Consider the following 25157-nt stretch of genomic DNA (forward strand, 5'->3'; position numbering starts at 1 on the left):
AAGCTAATGAGTATCTCCGGAAGAGGTCCGGAAGGTCTAGATCGGATTAGGATGTGGAGGATTTTGTTTTTTTTCTTCTCCACATTCGCTTTAAATTAATCACACACACACACACATACATGCACACACATAAGGCGGGATGAACGGAAAACAGTGACCCGATGCGTGAACCTTTTTCACACATTGATGAGGTGGTAATATACCGTCGTCTTGACCTCGATTAACCTTTCTTCGGTGTTCGGAGCTGGTCGATGGTACCTTCTGCTGTGCAAAAATGATGGAAAGCTCTATTTTTAACCTCAATTTTATCTCGATTCGATTTTTACCTTACTCCCCTGGTCCCTGGTAATAAATGCCATTAATTCGACCTCTCCCCTTTTAAGAGGAGATAGGATGATGAAGTAGTGAAATTGTACTTCCCTTTAAACGCTTGCAAAACATGGTAAAAAGGTTACGTGTACGTTATCAAGTGCAAAACATTAATTAGTGGTACATTTCCCTCTAATAAAGGACTTTGCAAAAAGGTTTCTTTTTCCGATTGGAAAAAAAAGCATATGGCTCTTCCTATTGGGCTACGATAATCAAGCTGAAAGTGTATCTTTATTGCACTAATTTTCCAAAAAAGCGCTTAGCATGATCACTTCCCTATTAAGCCTAACCTAAGAGGACTTGTACATGTTTCATCCGTTTTTCCGTAACACATCTCTCGCATGACGCACGATAAAAACGAACGAACGAACGTTTTCACTGGAAACGATTTGCAATTTGTCAAATTAATCTAACGGACAGATAAATTATCTCCCGACGCATCGTAAATACAAACAGCCCGACACATCAATTCCGACTGTCTGTCTGCCATAAAGTCACATCATTTCCCAACTGGTCACATGGTCTTCTCATGAAGAAAACTCATCAAAGCTCACGAGCTTTAAAAACCGTGCCCTGTTTCCTGTTTCGTGAGTGGCACATATTTATTTGCTTTTGATGCCAACTTGGACATGGGCAGAGGAGCAGAGAGGAAAAGCAGAAGATCTTTTGACGGGGTTTTTATGTGTGTGTGTGTGGGAATAATGTGAATGCGTGCATCCACAGGGCAACGATGAAATGGGCAAAAGCGATAAAACTATAAAGCCCAATCTGTAACGAAAACAAAATAAACCGGAAAGATCCAGCTACAATTCAAGTGGTGCTAGTGGAGCCACTTTTTTAGGGGCTTACAAGTGGCGTTTCTAATACGCGACCGAGTGGGATGACCACAGTTCCTAGAGTTGTTGGCATTAACCGAATCACCGAGAAATTTTCCTGCTCAAACACCTGGATTTTACCCCTGTGTGCACACGTGTGAGTGTGTGGTAGAAACGGGAACACCTTTGCCTCGTTCCTGTTCCACCTGTCCAATAAAGTCCAATAATGAATTTCTAGTTTTTTTACGGGACATTTTGTGTGTTGTAGGACGATCGGAACACAAGGAAGGAGAACGAACAGAACGGGGGCAGCGCCATTTTCATTCCACCCATCCCACCACATTGGAATGTCTTCGGTCCTGGCTTTTCCATCCAGCTCGTAACCTCACCACACAAAAACAACACCATGCGTTAATTCGAATTTCTTCCGGTTCTATTTTCCACCGGGCAAGAAACACCGCCGCCAACGAACACGAACAGCAGCAGGAGAGCAAAGTGTAGGAAAAATTAGTACCCCATTTTTTCCCCATCCGCTCACACCCGCTCCTCCATCATCCCGTTGTTGGAACGGAAATTGGGCCTAAAGAACCCGCGCAAAAGACGCACTTTTTTGGAGTGAACGGTGTTTTGTTACAAACCAAAAAACGGCAAAAATTCCTTAACGCCACGTGAAGGTGTGGTGTGGTGATGGAAAAATAGCAGCAGTTCTTTGGTGTGCAGGGATGACGACGGGCAAAGACGTTGACGTTATTGGGAAGGAGAGATTTTACCGGTTTGTGGTATACTGTCTGTGTGTGTGTGTGTGTGTTAGAAACCAATCGAATCAATCAAACTGCTCCTCCCTCGAAGCGATTTTAATTAACTTAGCGGATTGTGTGTGTTTGCTTCTTCTTCTTCACCACATCGCGAATTATGTCTGTGGTTCCAATTTCCAAGAAGACTAATAAATCACACAAACACACACGTGCAGCATTTCGTTTCTCATTTTCCCTCACACCCACCGCCCCCCTTCATGGCAATAATACACAGCTACGAGACAGTTTGTGCACCGAGCCGGAAAGACGGCGTGGCGCATCGACACTATTTCGCCTTTCCGTTACTTCCGTTAAGAAATCAAAAAAACACAACAAAAAGGAATTTGTCACACGTGGTAAGAAGCAGAAGAGGTTTGAGTTTCTGCGGCAGTAGGCTACCTGGTAGTACTGGCTGTAGTTGATGTCGACGTTGTCGAGCAGATTGTCCACCGAGCGGTGGTTTTTCAGCGAGAGCAGCTTCTTCCCGTGCGTTAGATGTTGGTGATGCTGCTGCTGGTGTTGCTGGTTGCTGTTGTCATAGCTATGGCCACCGTTGAGATTGTTGCCGAAGTTGTTGTGATGGCGCAGGGTACGCTTGCCACCATTCGCATGCGGTGCGGAGGAGGTTGATTGGTTAGGGCTGACAACGCGACTTCCACCGCCACCGCTGCCGCCACCACCACCACCGCCGGCCAGCGAAAGGTTGTTACTATTTACACTGCTGTTGTTAAGCTGCTGGTGCTGGTGCTGTTGCGAGGACTTTAGATGGCCGTGCGGCGAGCCGGCTGTTGTGGTGGTAGTGGTGGAGGCTGTCAGCACGTTCTTCGTACGATACTTGTAGCTGTTCTCGATGATGAACCCGCTCGAGCCGAAATCTTCCATCGACTTCGAGCGGGATCGGGTCGAGGCGCTTACGTTGAAAAACTGCTGCTGTTGCTGTGGTTGGTGTTGATGCGGATGGTGATGCTGCTGCTGGTGATGATGCTGCTGCTGCTGATGATGCTGGTAGAGTTGCTGCTGCTGTTGCTTTTGCAACCGCTGCTGCAGATAATTGTTCTGTTGCGTGGTCGAATGCCGCCTGGAGACAACGCGACAAATGAAAAGGTGAAGAAAAGACAACGACGTCGTGTTTTTAAGTGGATTGAGCAACCCAAATCGTTAAGACGATCACGCAATGCTATTGGTAGGGTAGCAGAAAATTCGCGAGCCATTATGTATGGAGAGTAGAAGAACGGAAAATTGGCCCTGGGGAACACACAAACACACATCAAAGCCCAAGCGTGAAGGGAAACCCAATTTCAGCACGCAACCGTTTAAATAATTACAATTTACCACAGTGGCTTATTTTTTTCCTTCTTTTCAAACACCAGTGACACCTAACACTGCGCTTAGCGTCAGCTAAAGATTGGGAAAGTGTCTGCCTGCTGTGGCTTCAAATTTCCAGCACAAATTACAAGACGACACCCTCTCTCAGAAGATGTTGAATTTCTACGTGTCTCAACTGTTCGTCGGGATGGCTAAGGGGACAATTCCACCGTAAACAAGCCACAGTCGGTGCAAACCTGTGAGACAATACAAGGGAAAAGAAAAGTGTTTCACTGCAGATTTTCCCACAGCCGAAACGCACACAGAGCACTAATTAATCAATCTCTTCGCCAAGAAGAAGAGCGACATTTCTTCATGATAGCCAAGTGCGCGGTGTGATGGCATCAGCCAGCGACACGCTTTAAATCGGCTAATGAATTATTAAATATTTCCTATCAACAGATTCACTTCCACGTTGCCTAACGACAACGGCTCTAATTGACATTTTAATTGGACTAAATCTTGCACATCGAGCAGCCTTCTCGTTTTCCCTTTTCTGGAGCAGAGCTGGATTTCTGGAAGCTTCTGCTTTGGGACTTACAACAGGACAGCACAATTCCTGCTCGCTCCATAACGGCTCTGGAGGACAACTCGACGGTGGCAGTGGTCTTGGGGTGCACGCACACGCTACTTTCCTTTTGCCCTACCCTAGTTATACTTGCAGCGGCTGGTTTTCCGCCCCATCCCCAGCTTGTGTGGTGCATTAGAGAATGGCATTCTACGGCCGAGCTAAGCGAACCGGTTTTCACCATTCGCTTTTCAAACCTCGGAACCTTCGCCTAGGCACGTTTTGAAGGTTTTTTGAAGAGCAAAAGCGAGCTCAGCGCTCGAGGGATAAACTTAACCTTGATGCGCGGTGGGCGAGCGTGTTTCGTTTGCATGCAACGGATGCAGCAAAACCCGTTCACTATTGACAGTTGGTGATAAAGTGTGCCAAAAACGGAACGAAACTAAACCAAACTGCCGCCCAGATGCTCTGCACCGGGCGGCAGTTACTAAACGTAACTAACTCGGACTCTACTGACACACATATCTCGAGGTAGTACCCGAATTGCTAACGGAATACAACCATTACTGCAACGGACACACGAACACAAAAAAACACAGCATCAGAATAATCACCAAGTCTGACCTGCATTCCGCTGACTAAACGGATTTCGTACCGGTTCGGAATGTGTTTAATTGCCATTGCAAAGACATCGATGACGACACGCCACCGGGAAGGCAGCAGAGCAAGAAAAAAACTGCTCCTCCGAAGATAAATGAATTAAGTTGTCCTTCCTGCCCGTGGGCCACTCTGGGTGTCTTGGACTGTTTTGCATGACCGTACGATCATCGGCTGCTAACCGGTCATTAGACCGATGGAGGTAGTTAATTCGTTCCTCTAATGGCATCTGCTTTGATGAAACACTACGCACCCGATCCCGTTGTGTTTGCTTGAGGACTAGAAGCAAGCAAAAACCGGGCTTTGCAATGATTGTAATTATTTGCACCATTTGCACATGATCATGAGCTCAACAGCATGGCACGATCGCTTGCAGTCTTCGTAGTCAGAGCTGTTTTCTATTTGTTTTTTTGCCTAGCTCTGCTGCTGTTACTGCAAGTCCATCATCGCCGCAACCACAACCGATCACCCTAAAACCACCTGTCACACCTTTCATAAATCAATACTCTAAACCCGTGCTGCCCCGTCCACGATCCACATACTTCTTGACGATGCGGAACGGGGTGAAAGTAAGGTAAATTTTTGAGCTCGGTGCAACGAATTGAAAATCAACGACGGGGACGGGTTTTATATATTGAAGAGCGCGCGCGCACAGTAACCCTGTGTCCGGGAGTTGATGTTTCATGCATGTTTGGAAAAGCAGAGCACCCAATCGCCACGTATGGGTGGACGTCGAAATTCGTGTGCCCGGAATTTTGGTAGAGTTTTTTTCCTTCGTTTCGTTTTGAATTTCGCTAAATAAGCGATTAAAATAATCGCACCATTCGTGATCGTGATCGTGAAAGTGACTTCATTGCTGCACCAATCAGCCACCCTGTCAGACGGCTGTCAAACTTGGTACATCAACAAGAATGGTTTTCGGCCGTGATGGATTGCTTCACGCTCGATGGAAACGTACTGCGAAGAGTACCACCAGGGCAGCATATTTTAAATAGTTTACGCTTTTTTTCCAAAAGGTTGAAATTTGATATTTTTCAACATATTTTTTGTTGCAAAAAGGAAGCTCTGAAGTGCATGAATCGCATCCGTTTTCTACACTTTCTTTAATTTCAAACGTTTCGTATTGATTTAAATCGACATGTTTCATCTTTTTCTCCTAAAATTTAAATGTTGCACTGCAATTGCAAGCTATATTGATATCGAAAGTGTGGAATATATACCTATTTGAACATCCCATCCAAAGCACACTCTCAAGGCGAAGTTGACAACTTGCAGCTTACTGTAACACTCTCATCGTGAGTTCAAAACTGGATAGGGAAGATGTCGATAACCATCTGAAATACTACACAGGCGCTTTTTGGTTATCCAAATGCTTGTGTAATAAGAATCGTGAAGTCTTGGAAACCAAAGAAGGTCCCAAACCACACCAACAAACAAAAAATAACAAAAAAATAAGTAAGAAGAAGAATGTCGTTTTGATTGAAGCCCTATTTGATTTGTGGTTGACATATCAAGCCAAGCCAAGTGTGTCTGGTTAATAGAGAGCAAAAAACAATACTTTCCTGTACTACTTTATGTTGTACACGGTCTCTACAACATTCCCCTACCTAGCTGCTGAATCGCATAGAATTGGCAGCAAAGACATGCCAACAAACAAAACGACCAAAGAAAGAATAATGAAAAAAGATCATTACCAATGTGTTCGACACTAATCGTTCAATCGAAACAACAACAAACCGCACAATCAGTCTTGTATCTGGTTCGCCGCACCCTCCTCCTTCCAGGCCTTCCTCAAACGGAAACGCAAAATGGCTGCGCTAACAAGCGAACTAAATAACAAAAAAAAAACAAGGGATAAAAAATGGTTTCCGTTGTGATTAAGCCATGTATTGATCACTCCCGCAGGCAGTACTCCACGTTTCTACTATCCCAGAGGACATTTCACCCCCCGTTCCAAACACTTCCTTCCTTCCTGTTCTTCCTTCCATACATAATGGGCTTTCGATTCGCGACGATTTCTGCACACCACATTTCCTCTGCCAGCCCCCTCTCTGTCTGTACCTCATCCGTCGTACAACTTCCATGTTGCTATCACTGTCGACGATCGCCGTCATGCCGGCGATGTTTTTCACCTTCCGCGCGGCTATATTGTTCACCACGTAGTTGCCAGTGCTGCCGTTGCTGTGGTTGTTGCTGCTGGCGTTGTTGTTGTAGTCGTAGACCGACCCGGCCAGCGATGCGGCCGACTTGACGTTCAGGAAGAAGTCACTGTTCTGGCGCTTGAGGGCCCCGCCGGGAGGAGCGTACAGGTAGCGGGGCTGCGGTACACCACCCCCCACACTGCCCCCGTAGATGCTGCCGGCGGAACTGCCCCGCAACCCGCCCAGGCTCGCACCAATGTCGGACAGCCCGGCGGACATCCAGCGAGACTTTCCGCCACCGCCACCGCCGCCGCCACCGCCCGTTGTCATGGCCAGCATGGCAGATCCGCTGGCACTACCGGCACTGCCACCGCCTGGGCCACCACCACCTCCGCCCGGTATGCCGTAGTTGTAGGTCGGTGGCCAGGGCCGCAGCCGCCGGTCGGAGTACCGCTTCTCGGTCATCGAGTTCACCGGAAGGGCCCGATCGTACCGCGTCATCGGGGCGGGCACGATCGCTGACGCCGACGATGTGGTGGTCGCCGCTGTCAGCACCATTGTCAGCACCGGGGCAGGAAATCACGGGTCAACACAGACACACACGCCAGTTCTTCTCTCTCTCTATCTCTAACCGTACAAGCGAAAGATGGTTTCCCTTTCGCCCGGTGAGCAGTAGTAACACAGGTTGCGTAGATTTAAACTTTGCAAATACTATTCTCCAATATTGAACAAAAAAAAAGACACACACACACACACACGAAACCGTAGACACTTTTGCTCAAAATATCACCGAAAGCTGTGCTGCCATTGCTTGCTGTGCGCGCCGCAATTGATGTTCACTCAATTTTGCTCCAATTTTATAATCACACTTTCAACACAATCAATCACTGTGCAAGTGGAGGATGGACAGAGTAAAAAAATAAATTAAATTAAATCATCACACTCAGAAACACACGCACACACAAGGACCCACTATTCCCATGGCGCGGGAAGAGTGATTTCACTCGCCGGCCCCGTACGCATACCGATGCTCCAGTTTAGTTTTCCTGCGGTGTTGTAAAAAGCTTCTTGTCGCCGTTTTCGAACAGACTTCATGCCAACAAAATTGAAGGATCATAAAATTCCACACACAGACACACACACACACACACCAATACTGACCTACTAACTAACAGGGAGAAAAGGGGTGTTTTTTCGCAACAACCACACTGTACACTGGCGCCACACAAAGAGATCCGCTGGGCATAAACAGTAACATTACCATCGATTTCTTTGCCCAACCTTCACACCCATCGCTCGGCGATCGACGGGGATCGCTTCTTATCGCTTCCAACGTCCACGATTTTTCCAACTTAAGCACGCATTTTCCAACCCCGGGTCTCTATTCGGGTGACTTGTTCGAACACTCGTGTCCGCGATTTCGAGCGTGATTTACGATGACGCGCGCCCGCCGCTTGTGGTTGAATTGAATAGGAAAGATCAGGGCACAGTAACACCCCAACAAGCAGGCGCACGGCTCACGGCTAAGAAAAAAAAAACGAGGCCGACACTTCACACACATACACGTACTCGCACGATGTTGTAACGAATGCAGAAATTTCGAATTTCCTTCCAAAAAGAAAACAACACACCTCATACCTCAATGCACAAAGCACGGAGGGCGTATAAAAATATATTAATAAAACGCACACTCCCAGGAGAAGTCCTCCAAAAATCAAGGCAAGCCATCGGGGGGGTGAGCGTTCGAGGCTTGACACAACATTGTGGTGCTGTGCTTTGTGGGCTTCACTCTCCTTTCTTTCGCTGCGTCCCACAATGTGTGTCAGTGTGTGCACTTGTTAGACAAGAAGAAACTAGGGTTGGGCAATTCGATTCATTACCATGAACGTGAATTTACCGGTTCTTTCATTAACATGAACTGAGCGTGAATCGCGATTCAATCGTTCACGTCAACTAACCACAGTATGGTAAATCGATCTTATTTCGCGATAGTTTCATATTATGGGTGTTTGTTAACAGTTTCATATAATAAGCATAACAGTTCTTAGTCACTGAACTAAAAAACTCATGTATTCCTAATTATGTTATTAAGTGATGCATCTATTATGATTAAGGCAACCAACACATTTTAACACCATTTTGAATTCATTTTTTATATTACAAAAATAACACTTACTTCTAGATAATTCAAGTCTTACTTAATTACAAAAAGTGCATTACAAAACAATTATTTCATATACTCCATGTTACAAATTTTGCAACGACGTTTTAATTATGCATTTTGTTGAATAAACAATATTTCCTGCAATTTTTTTGGCGCTAGTCGAGATCTTTTTTCAGAGTATATCTGTCCCGCTTTAGAAAAAAGCCTTTCACATGGAACGGACGTTCCGGGAATGCATAAAGTGCTCATGGCAAGAGTATACAATGATGGATAAAGAACTTGATGTTCTTTCCACCAAAGAAGCGGATCATTTTCTAAATCAATATTTTCAACGCTTAAATATTGATGTAGTTCATTCTCAGCTATTTGTCTAGGTGTTTTGTAGTTTTGAGCTCCCTTGTTTTTTAATAAATCGCCGAAAAGCATGTCCACATCCTTGCTAACTTTTTTTACTACTTTTTCGACTTCTACTGCGGGCTTTTGCAACGGAAGCAGCTCAGATGTAATTGATTCACATATGTTTTTGAATTTTTCCACATCGTCTTGAAAGCCAAGTTGTTTAATCCTAGGATCTAATATCATAGATTTAAGTATCTGCTCATTGGAACGATAAATTTTTAGCTTGTTTTGTAGACCTTCAATGAGCAAAGCTACTAAATTTTGAATGTTTTCTGATATATCCTCATCATTTCTAAATTGTGATGTTTTGGTTAACAGCACATTGCATAGTAATCCCACGTGTGAAATGGTTATGTATTTTTGGGCGGATACAATATTTGTAGCAGAATAGAAATATTTTAGAACCCTCACAATTTGTTCAATTGCTTCCCAATCATGAGATTCTAAAGATATTTTCATTTTCAAACTATCTGCACAGGAGAGTAATGCAATTTTGTTCTTATAAAATCGATTAAGCATATCATACCCCGAATTCCATCGCGTTGACACTTCTTGTATCATTTTCAATTGATCTAAATTGAGCTTTTTTTGTGTATCAGCTAGCATTTGTGAGGCTTTTGGACTTTTCTTAAATAACATTACTACTCTTTTTACCTCTTCTACAACTGGTAGCACACTTTTTTTTATAGCATCTCGAACAATCAAATTTAACGTATGTGCAAAACATGGTATGTGACAAAAATTCAACTCAGTTGATGCCGCTTTCATATTGGAAGCATTGTCAGTAACCATTGCAACAATCTTATCCTCTATGTCAAATTTGTTCAAGGTACCTTGAATCCAATTAGCTATATTCCTACCACTATGAGGATTTTCAAATTCCGAGCATTCTATCAAAATAGAACTAAGTTTGCAATTTTCGTCGATATAATGACCTGTTAAGGCAAAAAAACTTATTTGGTTCAGGTTTGTCCATCCATCCGACGTAATAGCTATAGCTTTGGCGGTCGATAATTTCTCTTTAGCCTTTTCAAATTCTTGATTATATACGCTTGGTAGTAGGGCTTTTCTTTTTCGTGTAGGCATAATATAGTTCGGATTTAATGTATAAACGAATTTTTTGAAAATTTCACTTTCTACTAAATTAAATGGCAAACATTCTTTGCAAATTAGATCAGCAACATTCTATCTAAAACCAGCGGTCTCTTCAGGTTTCATTTCTTGTTTGGATTGTTTTGGTGCTTTTATGAAGTTTGTGAAGGTCCCGCTTCATCGGTTTGGTTTTTAGATTCAGGTTCGATGGTTCATGGTTTCTGGACTAAATGATCGGACAGGGCGTTTGTGTTTGTGAATATCCATTAGATCGTTTTGGATCATGGTCTGATTAGATTTTCGGTGGTTTCAAGTCAAAAGTCATGGGATCAGTTATCAATCAGTGCGTTTATTGTCTATTCTCTCAAACAGACGATGGGTTCATTCGATGATGGGGTTTTCGTTATGGGTTTAGAATTCATAAGGGCGCATTGATCTATCAAAATCAGTAAGAAAAGTACCAGGGTTGTGTTGGTGGAATCCAGTCGGATTTTTGTTATATCGATTTTGATTCAGTTCATCATGTGGGATCAGGATGATTTCGTTGAAGGGATATGGTTGGACGATGGAACGTTGGGACGTTCGGGTGGACGGAATTCGTTCTTTTGGGAGTTCGACGGTGGAACGTCCTGATTATGGGATTCGTTCATGGGGGGAATGAACGACCTGGCGTACTAGGACGTTCTTCATTTCGACGGGTTCCTACCCGGGTTATTTTCATGAACAACTCAATACATTATAATTTATAAAGAATCGATGATTGGATGAACGTAGGTCGTTCGTTCTTTAGGATGAATTGAATGAATCGTACAGTTCTGGTTCTTGAGGCACAACTCTAGAAGAAACCCCGGACCGAGAAGAAGCTGTCTTTGAAAGGGTGGAGGAGGAGAGAGGTTGATTTTTCCTTCCTGTTTTTCCTCTCACTAGGTTGGTTGGTATGTGGGCAAAGCAGCAGCAACAGCCACCAGCCCAACCGGAACCTGGGAAGTGTTGCGGGATCAAGAAAGCTCGTGATCTTTTTGATCCCCTCTGCGAGTGGCGGGGTGCGGGAATTCAACCCCTGGGCGGGTTGCCCGCGGAAAGCAGAACGAGCAGGAAAGGTAAAGACAACACACAGGCACATACACACACAAAGACGAGAAGAAAGAAGGGAGCGAGAGAAAAAAAAACGGTGAAAAAACGGAACGGAGCCCGATGTAACTGTAACGTCACGGGCATGGCTCTGGTGTGCTACTTCTGCCTGCGCAGCTTGTTTGCCTTGGCGGAATGAGCTGATGGGACCGCCTCATTCTTGCCTCATTTACAACCAACCTCCACACTCCACGATCGAGGAGAAAGGAGAAAAAGGGAAGTGTTGAAGAATTAATCCAAACAAAACTTCTGGTGCGCTCTTGTGTTGATGCGATCAAAAGATCCAGTCTGAAGGTGGATGAAGATGTTTCGATGGCCTTTTTTTTGGAGAGACACTATCCTCCCAGCTTTATGACCATATCGCCCGTCCAATAAGATAATCAATAGGAGGGGGGGGGGGGAAAGAGAGTTTGGTGGGAACAGTTAGGCGGGAACGTCACGCGCCTTCGCCATCCGGCGCGTGGTACAACACCTCAACGACTTTGGAAATGACTTTGGAGTTCCCGTTGGAGAGAAGCTCCACCGAAGATTGGCACAGATTTAATGGTGTGCTGTGTGCTGTGTGCAGGTATGAGAGGTGTTATAGAACACGCTCCTACGCGATCATATACTGCTCGTTATGATCTGATACACAAAATCGTACATCCGTTTGCGCCTGTGTGTTGCATGTTCTACTCGCAGATCTGATCGCGGAAACAGTTCAGGAAGTTCTTCGTTATTTCTTGTTGCTGGTGTTTTTGCTACTTCTTCCGAGCATTCTACTATGTGCTGTCTGTTCTTATGTATTTCTACCACCTTTCACCGCATTTTTTCCACCCCGTATTGTAGTGCGCGGAAGGGTGGAGAGGGAAGACGGCTTTTTGCTTCCCCGCTTCACACACTGGAACACTGGAAACTGTATCGGATATCGGAATTCTAGATCAACCTGTTGCGCTTGATCGTTTTCCTTTCTTTTTTTATGATACACTTTAAGCCGCACTTAGCCTACAAGAGAGATCATTGCATGAAGATTACAACACAAGCATTCACACTGTTGGAGTTGATACAGATCACACGACTGAAACGCTCCCAAGCACAACATTGGAATATGGTTTTTAAGAAGCATCGGCGGAACAGTACACCATAAAAAAATACAAAATCACCACACTGAAATACACACATATGTTAGGCAAGACAGCGATATCCTGCCAGCGAAGTGCACAACTACCAAAAGGAAAACTCGAACGCAACTCCAGTGCGCAACTCGACTCGCGTACTGCAACGCTTCACAAGCGCGCGCGCCAACCCCACGAAAAGCCGTCCGGTACGCGTGAGAGCTAGCTGGAAACTGAGCAACCTGAGGCCCAGAGGGTCTGGCTGCGAACGCGAACCACTCTTCTCCGCGCGCCGTTTGAGAGCTGGTTGAGATTGGACTTGACTTTTCCACGACGTACACCCCCTCTCTCTCTCTCTCTTGTTCGGTTCAAAAACGAAATCAAACAAACCACCAACAGCAGCAGCAGACTGCTGGAAGCGCGAGGCCACCGCTCGCGGCAAGAGCGAGTTTTTCTATTTTTTTACCTATCGCCATACACAGGCTGGCATAGCATATAGTGAGACTCCACAATTATGGTATCATCATCACCTGGGACCAGAACAGGTTGCTGCTGGCACAAACTGGATCTCTTTCTCTGGCAATGGTTCCAACTCTCACAACAAAAGCACACTGGAAAAGCGGAAATGCTGCTCTGAGTTCTGTTCTCGATCGGGCACTCTACTTTGACGATCGTGATCTATGTAGATCAGACAACCGCTTGGCGGGGTTTTAGAACTCGTTTCCCGGTTTGTTTGCCACCGGTTACTGCGTACCAAACGAGAGAGCATGGGCCCATCATGACCAGCGTTTAGCTTTTATTTCAATCAATTAAGCTGCGATTTTACTTTTCATTCTACTTTCACGAGGGATGCATTTTCCGGTCAGTTGTAGAAAGGGGAAAAAATAGAAAGTTCTATATTTAATGCGCTGCAAGTAGCGTAGCTCTTATTGGATGTTTTAACTACCACTTCAAAAGATGATCTAATAGAGCAACAGATAAAGGCTAGGCTATAACTTACAGCTAATGAGATCGAACCTAAACTGGACCTAAACTTTACAAGTACTCGGAACATTTGCTAATGATTATTAGAATAACATTTCTCAGATTTCTCGCTTTTATCCGGACAGGAACCTCTTGGAAAGAACAAAAATATCTCTGCAACTTTTGAGCGTCGTTCGAGTTATTTGTTTAAATCTAAAGCAGAGAGCTACAAACAGGGTAAGTTGCCTCACGCTACATTATCTCTTCCCAGTTAACGAAAAGATTCTTGTCCGTGTAAAGATGCTTTTTCATTTCCCTCCAGCCATCTGGCTAACCACTTTACGCACACGAGAAACCGCGTAATCCAAACTACCTCTTCCCCCCCAATCTTCTTGCTTTAGCGAAAGTACTTGAGGCTCGCAATCTGATTACGGCTGCCTTTAAAATCTGTATCACTTTCTAAAAAGTACCGCGTCTTGCGTTCAACACCGCTGCAGAAACGAAATCAACATAATGCTCCGAATTTTCCTCAATGAGCGAACAACTCGCTCGCTGCCCAAATCACGCATAATTACTTACACACCCCCGACAAACGCACCTTCACGCACACGCACACACACAATCAAAGTAGAGATTCTACGTGTAGTGATGCTTTTGTGGGCGAAATTTGCTTCCAAAAATTAAAAGATACGGAGCAAAGATTGAGCGAAAGAGAGGACACGCACACACATTATGGCGAGGAATACGAGATGTACTGAACACAATAGATTAGAGAGATGTGTGTGCAATGTTCAAAACTAATTAATTAGTTTCAAACAATACTACGGGCGTACAGGCACCAGCACCAAAAAAAAAAGGCCTGACTAGGGAAACGGTCAAATCGAACAGCAAAAGTATTTAAAAATCCACCGGTGAAATTAGGCGATTCGTGGGGATAGAAATTTGTTGTCCTGCTTGACTGAGCCTCCGAGGGCCGGGGACACAAAAGCGCATGGCGTACCTCCCCTTCCTTCCTTGCTTTTCTCGTCAAGCGACTCTCCGTTGCTCGTAAAGCGATCGCGCGCTACAAACCGATAAAATATGCAAATTATGTTTCCCGCGATACTGCTGGGAAGCTGTACCACCTCTCTTTCTCTCCCTATCACACACTACCGACGTCGACGTCATTACCGGAAGAAACCGTTACACCGGCACCGGTTGAATCATCAGCCATTACACCTGTTTTTTTTTTTTTGTTATTATTGCTCCCTTGCCTTCATTTGCCTTCACAAATTGTCGATGTAATACTCAAAAATTTCGGTTTCGTTCACTTTCGAACCCAACAAACAACAGCAAAAAACTGCAAATCGAAACCGAACCACTTTGTTTGGTGCCCGCACTTCATCGGCAGCCCACCCTTCACAGGTTTGCGCAGGCACATAAGTTCCTTTTTTTTGCTGCTGCTGCTGCTGTTGCTGCTTTCGGATGCTTGTTTCCTTGTCTCTGAGTGCGCTGCAGTAGCCGCAGACTGATGCGTTTTGAGCTCATCCAACAAACAGCACACAAACACACAACAAGCGCAGCTTTCTTGTGCCGCCAGGCAGCTTACACAAGGAGGAGATGCTTCGCTTCTGGAGAGCAAAGAAAAAGCACCACTCTTGGTTGCAGTTTGTTTCCCTTTTTGTCTGAAGTGTGGTGATCGTTATAAGAAGCTGGGTTTTAAAAGCATGAAAAACAATCGCTCAAAAACCGGCATCTATGGGATGGGATCAGGTTGAAGGAAAAATGGAAAATACTAATAATAAAATCACACTCTCATCGATGGGCAAAGGAAGGCTCGGATCGATTTATGGAAGGGTGGTAGGTGCGCATTATGCAATCAATATATGCTGCACCGTGTTGTGCTGCTGCGTGATGTGAAGGTAAAACCCATCCGCTATTGGCCGGCAGTGAAATTCAATCATTTAATCAAGAGCCACACAACATACCCAGCCCTATTGCTGGTAAACGGGTGGTTGGAAAACTGTACGTGAGCGATGCGTTTTGCGCACCAAAAACGGTAGTTTTGTTCGATCGGAGATCGAGATAACGATCGAACGATTGTGTGATTAAGCGCTGCTAAGAGGTTCTAAGCGTTAGGCCTAAGGGCGCTCACCATCTTCGATTAGGTGGAATAAAATCTTCCCATGTGGGATTGAGGTCAGCAATATGGTTATAGACAAACAGAAACAATACAAAACACTGGAAAGATAATTCTTTAACAAAGACTCTCTCACACACACACACACACACACATTAAAACAAATAGCTGCCCTTTACGCTTGAAGGGATAATTTGTGTTCGCCTGTGGCTTTCCAAGGTATATTATGGATTCGATCTACAAATTCCCGCTTGATTTTGCTCTCAAGCTCTAAAGACTTAAAGGCAACACATTTCCGCCCCTACTGGAGCATGCGGTAAGGAATGTTCACCGTAAAGCAAACGTGTATTTTTTCACTTCATTTTGAATCCGTCGCAACCAGTGAAGCAAGAAGATTTACCAAATAAAAACCTCCCTTTTACCCCTCTCAAATTGAAGGTGAAGCGATGAAGGTAACACAAGTACAAAAATACTCTGCCACTGAACACACCCACACCATCATCTCTACCTCCCACCCAACCAGCGCACAATTTTTCACGTCATTTTCCGAAGGAAAAGTCAATTAAAAAGATGAATAATCTCTTCCCTTTCGAAATTCGAGAGACAATGCCACCTTCCCCCCTCTCCCTTACACTCGCAGGGAGATGGGATGCGGGGAAAACAGCTTAGCCGAGAGGGGTTAAAGAGACAACAAAACACTCTTCCTCTGTGAGGGCTGTGTGGGTGGAATGAAGTGAAGCAGAAAAAAAATAAACCACAACAACAGCAACGCCACCAAATTAGATCGGTTTAGGTCGTGTCAAGTGTGGGAGGGAAAAGAGAGAGAGAGAGAAAAAAGGTATTTTCCTCCCATTACACCACCCTGGGACAGTATTTGGAAAATTTTCGCTTTCACTTCGGGAAACGCATTGGGAAGGGGAATGTTGTTCCCCACAAGCCACTCCCCCCGGCTGGCAAACGTGACAACAAACACGCCAAAACAAAAGACTTGCGTGCCAAAGGGGCAAAGCGACGAACCCGCCACTTGCTGGGGTGAAATTATGAAGCTTGTAAGGTCATTTATTTCGCGCGGGATTATCTTCGCCCGTCGCATCGGTCTGTAAGTTGTTCCGATACCAGCCATGCTTTACTGTATTACTCGTGTGGATAATATCTTGCCGCGGCTGGTCAACTAACTGTACCGGGAGCGATGGAGGAGAGGGGTTCAAAGCGAGAAGAGTTTATTAAAATTCTGAATCTGATGCGTTTTCCCACCCGCGGGAATGTGCGATTCGCTTCAGTTTGGAAGCACAACAGACACTTTCTCTCTACCAAATGATGGTGTGTTGGTAGTGGAGCGTGGAGGTGTGTCACAGCTGACACAATGATCACGAGAGCACGATCTTTTGACAGGGGAAGTTTGCGAGGGTTTAAAAACAGGGGTAGCAGGTTGTGGAACGCTAATGTGTTTAGCTCCCTCGGGCAGCGGCGCAACACCACACTGCTATAATAGTAGCAATCGATCGGACACACGCATTTTGCAAACCAAACGTTTCACACCACTCTCTTTTTTCGTACCCCCGAGCACTTTGGTGCATTTCACTACCTGCGGTGCCTCTGTGGACCGAGCCAACGACAAAATAGATCATCCTACAAAAACAAGGAAAACGACCCGGTGCTGCATCATGTTTTGATCATGCGCATAAAACTCTGGCTCCAGCGTGTCCGTTCGCTTGGAGCGATCGGGCCGGGTAAAGTGATTAAGATATTTCCCTCCCAATCACCACCGGGGTACGGGTGCTGGGTTCGTTTGATCGGATTCATTTCCGTACGCACACAGGTTTGCTCGTGGCGGGGCCCATGATTGATTGATCTATCCGACCATTTTTGTTGCTGTTGTTACTCCTTTTTGTTATATATCGCTCAATCTATGCGTGAAAGTTTGCAACTGGCGCTACACGATCAAACACACACACACACACACGGCATAATGACATTTTCCGCGAAACGATCGAGTAGTCAATCGAGCCGAAAGCTTGAAGGCTAAATTAACATTCAAATTGAAGGTTAATTGAAGCCGCCGCTGCTGCTGCTGCTGCTGGCACTAATCGTGAAATCGTTCATTCTTTTCCGTTTTTCTCAATACAATGTACTCGATTATAAAGGTATAATATATGTTTCAAAATGTGGCAAATAATACGCTGCTGCTCAATTGCCCGTTACGATTTGGCTTAGTTTCTTTGACCATTATCCCGTCAACAGTTTGTTACCATTTTGTTTGACAACAAAATTGGTCGAGCAAGAGTCCTTGCTCCGCTGGACTGGTTTGTTTTTCAATGCTTTAAACACATCTTTCCTTATAGAACCAAACGGAAACATTTTCTAAACCAACCGCCCTGGCCTCAATGTCATAGACACACACACACACATACGTGTCAAGATGGTGTGCGCTGAGTGCAATTTGTGTAATTGCTTCTCGGTGGCACGAGAGGTACAGTAAAACATTCTCATCCTCAGCGCGAAACAATTGGGCAGGTTCGTCGTCTACCTCGCTAACAAGTCTTCGCTCGATTTTGGAGCCATAGCTGAGTTTTTTTTTCTTTTCCCCTTCCAACAACCAACCCATTATTGGCTTAAATGGGTGAAAGAGGAAAATTCGCACACCGTTCCCTACTCTCTCCTCTCTTCGTCGCTACAAAACCCGATTGCCATAAATCATGTTTCCCGCGCCGGGTGACATCGTGCCATTGATTGCATCATCATCACGCGATCGGGAGCATTTTCTTCGACGACAGAGAGAGAAAGAGAGAGAGGTTTTTCCAACCGAAAGCCAAATCGACAACCCTCGATAGTGGAGCCGATGGTGGGAAACTGGGAAGCAGAAAAACAATTGCCATTTCCTTCCCAACAGGCACAAGCTGACACATTTTTCCCATAGTAAAACTCGAACCCGTGCAAAAGATAAAGAGTTTGGAAGAGTTTGGCAGATTAGTTACTGCCGTCGACCTGCACCGCTTGCCTCCGTTACCGACAAACCGTTCAAGGTTGTTAGAGAGTGAAGTTTGGAGTGTTGATAAAAAATTGCCACAATTATCTCGTTTCACTTTCGCTTTTTTTTTGGTTTTGTTGTAACATTTCTGTTGTTCTCCTCCCGTGTGACCTTGTATGCTTGGGCAATAGTCATCAGCACGCTTTGGAGAAGTTCACTTTGCACTGCTTTGCTCGTTAGGTTTCATTCGAGCACGAGTTGTTTATTACCCATAAATCACATTCACACATTGAGAGAGCCTTTAATAATGGCAGCAGAAGAATCCTGCCTTTGATAAGTTCGGCTTTTTTGGTTGCAAAATAGCTGCGGAGAAAAAAAAAAAGCCAAAAAGTTCAAATTATCGATATCGACCGGGGCGCTTATGTCATCCCGTCCTTCGCGGCGTCTTGGTGTTTTTTTTTTGGGCGGATGTTAAGCAAAGCTCGCTCGTCCGCAAACAACGTTGCCGAAAACGTGCGCTTGATTGATGCAGTTTAATGTCACTACCTAGCCTTCATCTTCTCCGCCCCTCCACTTATTTGGGTTGATTTGACAATTTTTCACTTTCCCAAAAATGTTGCGACCACCACACTATGTAGCAGACGGTGGCGGTGGAGGAAGGTTCCATAAAAATAATTCCCACTCACCTCTGCCGCATGAGAACAGACGACCTCGGCAAGGTAGGGAGGCAAATTCCGGCCCAGATTTTGTCATCTTCGGTTTTGGTTGTGTTTATTCACATTTAATTTAGTGTGAGACACATTAGATATGGATCGGATCTGCTTCTTATCGAGCGGTTCATCATGCCCTGTCATAAAATCGTCATAATTTGCGGCAAGTAATTAGAGGGTTTCTGATAAAGGTGGCTAAGTTTTACTTCTTACCCACTGTGCTTTTCCTGACGGCGACTGATCAACGACGGAGATGTGGCGGAGATGAGGTGGAAGAGATTCCGCTCTGTCATTATGTTTTGGCGCGAGCAGGCGCACAAAGGAAAACAGGCACGCCGGCATATCGGCAAAGCAAATCCGAAACGGCAACAAACCCGCACCTTGCTTGCCTGGACGGAAAGTAAGAGCCAAGAGCTTTCACCCCACACACCGGAGGGGTTCTTTTCTCACCTGGTAGTAGGATCTCATCAGCCCGACCCGGTTGCCCCCAAGCGAGAGGAGGAAAAAGCTATGGCGCCCCTAAAATTATTAAATTTAAATTAGATTACACCAGCGATCGGTTCGTTCGCTTGGTGCCGGACGCCAGCCAGCTCATCATCAACGATACAGAGTTCAACGCGTGAGATTCAACAAAGTCAATAGAAAATGCTCGCGCGATCAAATAGAAACCAATACGGCGAAAACGCGCCAGCCACACAAGCGAAGGTTTTCTTTATCATGGCTCCGGACGCCACATTAAAGTCTCACCAAAAAAAGACCGCCGACTGCTGTACACCACATGGCCACCCCGTTCTCTCGGTACGCACAATTCTTCTCCCGTCTGCTGCTGCTCCTCCCCCCCACCCGCACACCAGTGATACAAATATGATTACCGATTTAGTTTCTCCGTTTCACCCCTTTACCTCGGCCTCATAATCTCACGTGGATTAATGATGCAATTATTCTGATCTCCCAAGCTACAACCACCAACGGACAAGGAACGGAAACCCTCAAACACGTTGGGTAATTTTACAAATCGAGTAGCTTTGGTAGGTGTTTGGTGGTTGTGTGATGGGCAGTAATGCACTAACTAAGTAGCTTCGGACGTACTTTTTTTCTACCCTTTTCTACTCCCTCCGTTTGATCTAACACATCCAACGCCGGCGAGAACAGACGGTTAAAGCGTAGCATTCTTGTACACGAGGTGGTGGGGGAGGCCGCCGATTGCCGTTAAAAGAATTCACCCAAGCAGGCGAGGGTGTCTGTTGTGTATAATAATGATCACTTTTGGGTTGCACGTGTTTCACCCTTTTTTGCGAGCGCGCGAGAAGGATAAACCGCACGAGCCATAGTTGAATTCTTTTTCGGAGTTGGGTTTTTGCTTTGTTTTTGCCTGGTTAAATTCAGCTAGCCAGCTGCTGGTGTAGGTGGTATGCATCATACCTTTTTCCTGTACCAATCGCTCGACTTTCCATGAACCTTAGGCAACTATAGGTATATGCACACTAAACCAGCGTGGACGGGTTCGTCGTCTACTCTTTGCTTACCTGCAAATAAAAATAAAGAGAAGAAAAAAACAATGTTAATCGAGACGTGCCTCTTTAAGGGTAACGAAACCGAAATTAATGCATTAAGTAGTAGATCACACACACACTCACACCCGTACGCCCACGAATTAACTGGACCGAATGCGATGACCTCAAAAACATACATTAGGTAATAAAAAGGCCGCGGGTTGGCACACTTCTTCACCTTTACCTTTTGCACATTCGATAAACACAACGTGGCTACACAATCCCCCAAAAAAAAAACAAAAACAAAATAAAGCCAGTAACTCGCCTCCCAAATGAACGAACGCATCACGCTCGCTTGGATAACTAGGTGTCAAAAAGTGTGATTGTCAAATTATTTGCCAACCCTCCAGGCCTTCAATCGTACCGGCGGTGCCCTCCCCCCCGACTGTTGCTGAGTGAAAGAAACCGCCATCGATCGTTAACACAAACGCCCGCTCGCTCAACGAAAAAAAAAACCGCTGCCTCATTCCATGATGATGGACAACGCGCGATGGATGCGATGATGATGATCCGAGCAATTGAGGAACGACACGTGTGAAGGTGTGATGAACGGTCGCGGCAATCGGCGACCGCCGAGACTTTTCCATCTGTTTCTGTCTTTTTTTTTGCCATTTAAACGCTACCTAACCACAGCAAAACGCCCTCCCTTTTCCTTTTCCTTCTTGTTATGTCACCTTTTCTTTAGATGGAAAGGGATTTGTTGTTGTTTTTCACCAATCTTTTATTTTTCCTCTCGCGATGTAAGGCTTTTCGATAAGGGTTTTGGGGCAATTGTTATGAAACCACCCAACAAATGTGGAGAGGCTGGGGAAGGGCGGATCCCTACTTGTAACATACGTGGGCAAGCTTTATTAGTTCAACCGTCGTGCCCATCGAGGGTTTATTACGTCCGGTGTCAATGGTTGACTGTTTCCTGTTAAACTGCCGTGACAACCACTGTTTCTATCCACTGTTGCAGCAGCAGCAAATTCAGCCAAATTGCCCTTCCCTTTGGGGGGGCGTGGTGCACAGCGGAGACTCCAAACTCTTCGGTAGGCAAATTAGAGGTTCGCCGTCTCGGGCAGGCGAAGTTAAAACAATCAGCCCTCCCGAAAATGGCTACCCATAGCGAGCGAACCGTACTCTAGTGGCGGCGCATTCGTTTAGGAGGAATTTAGCGAGCCATTGCTAATTAGCTCTCGTTAACGTATTATCTGTTCCGGTTCGGTAGGGCTGGGGATGAGATGGATGATGGGCACACACACACGCACACCCCCAGACCACGGACGGATCGGATTCAATCACACCGAAATAATACACAACCAGCTAGTTAGCGGCCATGGTGAAACATGTGTTAGATAAATGCTTAAAAACCCAATGGCTCGAAAGTGGAGCAGATACATAATTTTGCTGCTGTTGATCTACTACTGGCGATGAGTTTTGGATGAAATCATTTTCTTTTTTAAACCATTCACTCACCGGCACGAGCAGCTTTTTATCAGCCTGGTATCAAAATTAAAAGGACAGTCCCTCATTCCGCCCCCAAAAAATGTGAGGAAAATAGTTACGCAAGTGATGGAAATAGATATGCCCGCGAGCGACTTCAAAACTTGAAAACACCAACCAAAAGCTACAACCCTGTGTGAAAATGCACGATTGCATGCAGCTTGCATGCCTCACAGCTTCACTAACTTGCGTGCAAACTGCTTGCACAGCTGTACGTTGCATGCAATAACGCAAAATGCTCTCGTGAGATCCTATAGCACGCAGTCACTCACAACAAGCAGCACCCACGTAGAGTCAAAATGTAATTGTGGCACTTTAAATTGTAATATTTCAGCAAAATAAATTTAGCATAAAAATTCTTCTTATAAAATGAATTAAATAAAAAGTGTCCCAAATAACGACTTTCAAAAGATTAATTTACAATTTCCAACGCAAACACTCCGTCCCAAGCACATGATCTCTTCCCTCTACCAAAACCAACCACTGGATTGAAACATGAGCTTCGCTTGTTAAAGCAAAGATCCAAAGCGCAACAGCGCTCGTCGTCGTATTGCGTTTCGAATTGCCATTTATTTTCACACTAATTAATTTTACATGAGTTCTACAAAGCTGCAGGGGCGTTGTCAACCCGCAACAGTAATGGCACCCTTCCATATGTAACAAACAAGCGAATCGCTCTCCGCTTTGAAAACTACCCCACCGCAAACATGGGGGATGGATTCAATCTTCTGCAGTGTGCAGCAGCGGCAGCAGCAGTAATGGGTTATGATCGTGGGAGGACGATTATTCAAAAACAACAACAAAAATCAACCTTTTACATTCAAACACCCTTACACGATGGCCCCTCTCCCGTACACATTGTCCGAGGTAGGATGATGGGAGCGCAGCCTATTAGAGCTTTTTGTTTTGCCCTCTTGCCCCTCTCCCCTGCGTTCGGCCAACCCACCCCCTTGTAAAGGCGACAACAAAGCAAGTAACATTCCGGGCTCGATCACCCCCCCCCCCAGCCGGTACCCAACTGATTTTTTAATGAATTCCACCACCATGAGACGGGAATGGGAGAAAGAGTGCGCTGGTGCGCTTGTTCTTTTGCGGGGAGCGGTTGACACAAAGATGATGATCCAGTGGTTCCTGACCAACAGATATGGAGCCGCCCGATGAGCGTAAAGAGATTGATGGCGAATTGATGTCACAGCGAGACGGGCGGCGGCACCCTGGACACGATGTACGTCAATCGGTGTCACCTTTTGGGGCGCGGTGTGACGACGTTATTCCTGTGCTCGGGGTCGGACATCAAGTCGATGACATGTATATCCCTCCAGCTGGTGTGTCCGCGGTCACGTATATGGAGAGGGTTGAGCAATAGGGTAATAAATTGTTGCCAGAGAATGAACGTTAAACAATTTATCAACCAACATCCGGACATCGGTTTTATCTCTAACGGCTTTGCGTGTTAACAAGATGCCGAAAAAACGGATTCGATTAAGTCGATAGAGGAACATCCCATCCATCGTGATGTCCAGCTAGAGACACCATTCCAATGGTTGATTTACATAGTATAGTCAGATAAATTGTCTTTTTTATTGCCATATTGGAAATGACCCTAAATCGCTGGCTCTAACACCCATCGCCATTGATCGCCATCGAAACCGATCTGGCATCAACACAGGCAGCAGAATAAGCTTTCACAAATAATTGAACCATTAAACAACAAACAGAATAACGTCACCGAAGCCATATGCAACCAGCATGAGCAGTAAAATGGTAAGGAGCGGTTCCCAAAACAGGCGTCATATGTTAAATTTCGCACCTGCGACTGTGAAGCTCTCGTCCCTCTTCCATCTTCTTCTCGCAATGTAAATATTGATCCACCATTGCCCCACAAACTACTGATTGCCACCGAGAAGAAGCGCTATTTTTTTACTAGCACGACTCTCGTAACGTCATAAAAAGAACCCAGAAGGTATTTAAGATCTAACGAGACTGTATTTTGCTCTCCTCTCTGTTTGCTATTGAGTGTCTAAACTATTGAAACTCTGATTTTAATAGAGCTGGCACCCCGTGTGGAGCCAGGCCGCGATAAAACACTTCTCAGCAGTACGACAATTCGGTCGTGAATTGTTTTACGACAAGACGCCACCGAAAATCACACACATGGCGCTCACGGGAAGCTTGATTATTTTTTTTTTGTTGTCTATCTCTTTCTACAGGTTATTTCTAATGAGCGGCAAGGTTGTCCAAGCGGCAGCGTGTCCACCACAACATCCGCGTGAAACCATTTACCATACAAGGCAGCAGAACTAGAATACACATTCTGGGATTAACGGCGACCACCACCGACCAACGTCCAAGTAGCTGGTTTCGACTTACTATGAACCGGTTCCTTCCAAAAAAAAACGTTACAGCAGTTTACATCTTGGGACAGACGGAGAGAAGGCACAACAGCAGCAGCAACGTCACGCACTCATAAAATCACAATATTTTGCCACACCATTTTCGGCGCGACCGACCGAAAAAGCGTCTTACTCTCCTTTCTAAGCACTCTAGCACAGTTGCCGCCGTCGACAGCAGACCGGGAGGTGTTTGTGGCGGCTGGTGGCATTAATAGGTCAACAAAGAATGGGGATCTTCTCATACAACAACAACAACAACAACAACAACAACAACAAAAGCGAAAAAGAAATCCGTCCCAGACATATCACACACGTTCGCAGGACCAACCAGGTACGGGATCGAACCGCGACAAGATTTAGCTTTTTACCCCTTCCTTCAAAAGAGATGTCCTCACCAGACCTCAACTCCCGACGCAGGCGACACTTTCCTATCCGTC

The 25157-nt window shown here is 45.3% G+C and overlaps 1 protein-coding gene across 8 annotated transcripts in view; it reads right to left on the reverse strand.

Annotated features, from left to right (window-relative positions):
• The window catches only part of LOC120908417 (WD repeat-containing protein 47), a 68766-nt gene that overhangs the window by 14548 nt on the left and 29061 nt on the right, over nucleotides 1-25157 (reverse strand). The window contains exons 1-3 of one of the 8 annotated variants that reach the window (XM_040320025.1): nucleotides 12643-12759; nucleotides 6570-7536; nucleotides 2378-3056 (exon numbers count right to left, since the gene is read on the reverse strand). The exons of the other annotated variants lie outside the window; for them this stretch is intronic. Coding sequence (XP_040175959.1) covers nucleotides 2378-3056; nucleotides 6570-7207 — 1317 coding nt within the window. The 5' untranslated portion in view covers nucleotides 7208-7536; nucleotides 12643-12759. Of the gene's footprint in view, nucleotides 1-2377; nucleotides 3057-6569; nucleotides 7537-12642; nucleotides 12760-25157 lie in introns of those variants that run through there. 8 annotated transcript variants of the gene reach the window in all.

Source organism: Anopheles arabiensis, chromosome 2 (genome assembly GCF_016920715.1).
Source record: "Anopheles arabiensis isolate DONGOLA chromosome 2, AaraD3, whole genome shotgun sequence".
NCBI classification, from domain to species: Eukaryota; Metazoa; Arthropoda; class Insecta; order Diptera; family Culicidae; genus Anopheles; species Anopheles arabiensis.